The sequence below is a fragment of the Penaeus chinensis genome, chromosome 19, assembly GCF_019202785.1.
Source record: "Penaeus chinensis breed Huanghai No. 1 chromosome 19, ASM1920278v2, whole genome shotgun sequence".
NCBI lineage: Eukaryota > Metazoa > Arthropoda > Malacostraca > Decapoda > Penaeidae > Penaeus > Penaeus chinensis.
The window spans coordinates 25,995,586-26,001,114 of NC_061837.1; the positions used below are offsets into that span (position 1 = coordinate 25,995,586).

General features: G+C 32.4%; 1 protein-coding gene across 1 annotated transcript in view; it reads left to right on the top strand.

The window, feature by feature from the left end:
• LOC125035156 (protein SET-like) overlaps positions 1–3,345 on the top strand; it is a 9,331-nt gene extending 5,986 nt beyond the window's left edge. Inside the window, exons 2-6 of the mRNA XM_047627359.1 lie at positions 5–117; positions 315–391; positions 1,354–1,538; positions 1,748–1,946; positions 2,594–3,345. Of these exons, the coding sequence (XP_047483315.1) occupies positions 5–117; positions 315–391; positions 1,354–1,538; positions 1,748–1,946; positions 2,594–2,616 (597 nt within the window). The 3' untranslated portion in view covers positions 2,617–3,345. The remainder of the gene's footprint in view (positions 1–4; positions 118–314; positions 392–1,353; positions 1,539–1,747; positions 1,947–2,593) is intronic.
• The last annotated feature ends 2,184 nt before the right edge of the window (positions 3,346–5,529 follow it).

Consider the following 5,529-nt stretch of genomic DNA (forward strand, 5'->3'; position numbering starts at 1 on the left):
CCAGTTTGTTAACCACCCTCAGATTTCCGCCATCTTAGAAGAGGAGGAGGAAGAATGTCTACATTATCTTACCAAGCTAGATGTGGAGGAATTTGACGACATCAAATCTGGTTATAGGTAAGTTAGAGTTTTTATTTCTTTACGTTTATAATGTCCTCTTCTCTTCAGCCTGATTATTGTTACTTGATATTCAAAATATTACTTACCAGATTTAATACTGAATAGAAATATTGATGCACATTTTTCCCTCTCAAATTTTGATGCATAATGAAGTGAAATGTATGTATAAGTATGTTTTTTATTTGTCTTTACAGAATCAAATTCTATTTTGATGAAAATCCTTATTTTGAAAATGATGTCTTGACAAAAGAATTCCATCTTGGCTCTACAGGTGAGTCTTCATATAGAATCTTTATTTATGTGTAGAATTTTTACAATTATTTTGCCACTGTGTTTAGGAAATTTTTTGTGCCCCTTTTTACAATTGAGGAAAACCCCATGGTTATCAAGATCAGTACCTACAAAATATTAGAGCTTGAATAGTGATAAGACAACCACTAATTATTAGTAATTAGCATTGTATATGAGGTGTATTTTTTTCTGAGAGATAATGAATATGTATACTTTATGGGGTAATGTTCATAAGGTTTATTATTAGGGTGTACTATTTTTTTATTCAAAGCTTAGTCATGGTCATATGAAGATAGATCACTCTACATAAATATAGATGGTATAAAACCCACAATGAAAAACTAGATTTAATTGAAAATGAGACTACAGTTTCGGAATCCACCTGGATTCCATCCTCAGGTCTGAAGACCTGAATGTAGTATTAACACGGTAGTGTGTTTTCTCCTTTCATAATTATAGATATATATATAATTGAAAGATTAATTGGATCACTCATTATATATTATGTTTTTAAGTAAAGTGGTGCCTGTATATTGTGAATTTTTGTGATCTTGGTAACCTGGACCTTGGAGGATTTGTAGGACGCAGGAGGATTATTTTATTATTTATGGATTCTCAGTTCTCCTATATTTATTAAGCTTGCGAAACCCTTTGCTATTTATTTATAAATCCAGATGTTACCATTTTGCTGCTTTGTGGGCAGAGGGTTAATATATAGTTTGATTTATGATCTTTAACTGAATTTTCTCAAAAGCTCCTTTTCTATTTATTTAGTCAACCTTGCAATCTCAGGTTACATAACTTCTGAATGTCATAATATAGATACAAATGTGTATATATAGGAGGTCATACTGATGTTATGGTGTTTAATAACACCATAACATATTGTTTCTGTGTTCTTATACCATATTGTTTTTATTGTGTTATTAATAACTTTTCTAGGTGACCCTGCCTCAAAATCAACTGAGGTTAAATGGAAGGATGGGCATAACCTATTAGAGCGGTTTAGACAGAGGGTGCAGCAGGGTGAAAAAGGTGGGACAGGCCGGAAACGTAACTTGGAGCTCCGTTCGTTCTTCTCTTGGTTCACTGATCACGGCGACCCTTCAGCAGATGAGATTGCAGAGGTGTGTTTGGTTACATTTCATGAACATTTAACTCCCCTTAACTTTAACTTTTCTTCTTTGTGCAGGTATGTGTATGCTCGTAAAACTCTCTCAAAAGTAAATATTTGGAATGTTTATTTTATTTGCAGGTTTTGTGATTTCAGTGACCTGACTTGTTTCTTTATCAGTCACTATTATTATGTAACCCATCATGTGCTGATTTTTCACAGGTAATTAAGGATGATATGTGGCCAAATCCCCTGCAGTATTTCTTAGTTCCTGACATTGAAGTTGAGAATGGAGAAGGTGATGATGATGAAGAGGAATTAGAAGATGAAGAAGTCGATGATTCAGTTGTAGTAGTTGAAGAAGAGATTGAAGAAGTTGATGATGAGGGAGTAGAAGAGGAGGAAGAAGTACATGGGGAAGGTAAGATAAACATAAATCTCAAACTTTTAGTAGTGTAGTTATTGCTGCAGTTTTCCAAGGCATCAAGTTAAGTGTTGCATATAGTTTAATTTAGTAAACCCCCTTTTATCCTAGTTTCCCCTAATCAATTAAATCCTACTGGCCCAGTGCTCTCAAGGTTCTCCACGTTTTACCCCATAGTTAACATGGTGGAGCATTACTTACGTATACTCAGACATTTCATGTGCTGCTGTGGAGAGAGAGAGAGAATAAAATTGAAATAAAATAAATTAAATAAATGAATAAATATACAGAAGAAAAAATGAAAAGGTGGTAGGCCATAACCAAGGTCTTCAAGTAGGTTAAGTTTATTAACAGATATTCACGGTTTCTTGTAGCACAGTTCCCACAGTATTAATTTGTTTCATATGTTCTATAATTTGTGTTTGTATTTTTTCTTTTTCTCTCCTCTCCTCTCCACCATCTTCATTTTTTAAAGGAATATGAAGTGTACTAAAAACAATATTTTCCCCCAAAGATCCGCCATATACACAAATGTTTAGTACATTAAAACAGGGAACTAGTCTGCTATGATAAAGGAGGGAATCTTAGATTACCTTGATAAAAGGGATACTTTGTGTATGACCACTATTACCTCTTTCCTACAGAAGATGGCGAGGCAGATGAGTGAAGCTGGTTGCTTTAAGGGCGGTAAGCTCTATTTGATCATTAATAGGAATGATCTTGGTGGATCACTTCATCTGGCTACAATTGCTAGTTGTAAATTAGATTCATTTTAGCAAGTTTATTGTTCTCATGAATGTATACATCCATTGGTGGGAAGAAAAAAATTATTTTCTAATGGTCAGGAATTGTGAAGCTCATCACAATTAACAAATTTTTGATTTGCTAATTATGGAATCCAGGTCAAGTTCTGTAGTCTTAACAATTACTATTTTTGAATGTGTATCACAGATTAGAGGAGGTAGGCTGTTATAAAATCATGATACCCAAACCAGTTTTATTTGAAAATGTTACAAATAAATTATTGTTTGTAATTTATTCCTACTCAGTTTAAATTGTCCAAATACCCTATATAGGTTTAAGATGTGTACAGTGGGTATGCAATAATTTATAAATATATATATATGTACACACATGATGTTTCATGGGTTCTTTGTTCATCTGATAAACCAGATTTATATGGCAGACATAAAGGGGCATACCCATTGGACACGATTTTTCAAAATGTGTGCTATGCTTCATAATTACTACTAACAAGGTAGGGAATACAATTAGAAATAATACATAAGAATGAGGAGACTCTCTTCATGTACAAGTTTTCTACAATGGGAACAAAAAGTGAACAAATAGGTCATGATGTGTACGATCATTCCTAGAATTAAAGTCAATTTTGTAAGAAGTTTTTTTTTAACCTCATTCTCCATCCATGTATTTACACAAAAAGCATGCCCTGAATTGTGTACTGGAACAATACACAACACCTTTCACCCTAGATGTTTAATACTGTCCTGATGTTTCTGAAGAAAAATTCCACCATACCCATATATGTATTTTACTTTGTACATTAGTTGAAAAGCTTTGATAACTGTCATAAATTTGTAAAATAGAATATTTGAATATTTTAGATCCATGGAGCCATGTTTCAGGACCAACTGAGAAAGAAGCACTTTGATGTAAGACTAAATATGAGCAAATCATTTGCTATCCAGCAAAACAAAATTTCATGTCATTTCCCTCTTTGTATATTGTGGCTATCAATAAAAAAACATTTCATGGCACACTGGTGTGTCTTCTTTAATCACTGTATATTGTCTCCCCACGGTTTTAATTACATAAATGTACAAAACAAAAGATGTCAGACAGTCAAGTGAAACTCGGTTCCTCTGTAAGAACTTGATAATTTGGTTTAGCAATGTAGATTAGAATGTATATCCGTTACTTCATTCTCATTTTGTAAGTCATATCCCATAACTTTTGTGCACTGAATTTCTTAGTCATCCGTAACTTCAGTTGACACTAACTAGCAATTTATTCACATTCTCTCTTCTTCCTAATCCCCATCTCCTTCCTTTCTTCTCCATGAATATAAGAAATAAAATTTATTTTCTGATGGTTTACATAAACAAATGAAGAAAAAACAATAACTGGTTTATTTGCATGTCATATAATACATTAGTTTGTACATAAAACAAAGTACAAGTTAATGCAATAAGGAGCGCATATTATTTGCATGCTTATATATGCATGAAAGTGTCCATGGGTTTATAAACTCATAGAAAATATTTAGCTCTTCAAGTTAAATGTGTTCCTCCCATCAAATATTTTTTCAAAATATATATCCATTATTGAATGAAAGAATGTTTGCTTTCATTAAAAATAGATTACCTGTAAAGATTCAGTAATTTGATATGTATAAAAAAAAAGACGTATAAATAAATATAAAACATTCTGTGCACATTCACCTTGATAAATGCCTTACAGGATCCCAAATCAAAGTGCAAACCTATTTTCTTATAAACTGCAACAGTGGAAATGTCACATCCCTATAGGAATGTTAGTCAAGTTGGTTACGTTAGAAGACTCAGTTGCTCATATCTGCTGACTGTGAAGATTTTAAATAGTAAACATGGATTTTGTTTTTAGTCAATTTATCTGGATCATTCAATACAGAGTCAAAAGAAACATTTCCTTTTCTTTGTATTCTTGGCCCATAACATGTGCAATGCCAAAGTTCCTAGACCTTGCAAGTGAATATGTACTGTGTACTGTTAGCCTAATAGCACTATTCTGCAGATGTTGCAATTCCAAGACTTTTTTACAAAGTTAAATTACATGGATGTAGATATACCATACCAATTTTAAAATTAATGAAAGTTAAAATACTTATAACTTCCACTAAGCTATAATTGCAGTCATTTACAGACCAAAAATAAATACAACTCAAGAAGATAACCCCTAAATAGCAGGTTTTGTAAGTTAGCATTTGTTTGAGGCACACTAATTATGTTCCAGTCAATGTAGTAACACATTCAATTACTTTAAAATAAGCCCTAACTAGATTCACTCACATTTATGCACAGTTCCACTTGCTTTTTTGCACACACACTTCCCTATTTGCACTTTATATTCTTGTCTCTCAAATTCCATCCTAAAAATAATTGTCTAAACATAGGTGAATAGCACTATTCTGCAGATGTTGCAATTCCAAGACTTTTTTACAAAGTTAAATTACATGGATGTAGATATACCATACCAATTTTAAAATTAATGAAAGTTAAAATACTTATAACTTCCACTAAGCTATAATTGCAGTCATTTACAGACCAAAAATAAATACAACTCAAGAAGATAACCCCTAAATAGCAGGTTTTGTAAGTTAGCATTTGTTTGAGGCACACTAATTATGTTCCAGTCAATGTAGTAACACATTCAATTACTTTAAAATAAGCCCTAACTAGATTCACTCACATTTATGCACAGTTCCACTTGCTTTTTTGCACACACACTTCCCTATTTGCACTTTATATTCTTGTCTCTCAAATTCCATCCTAAAAATAATTGTCTAAACATAGGTGAATAG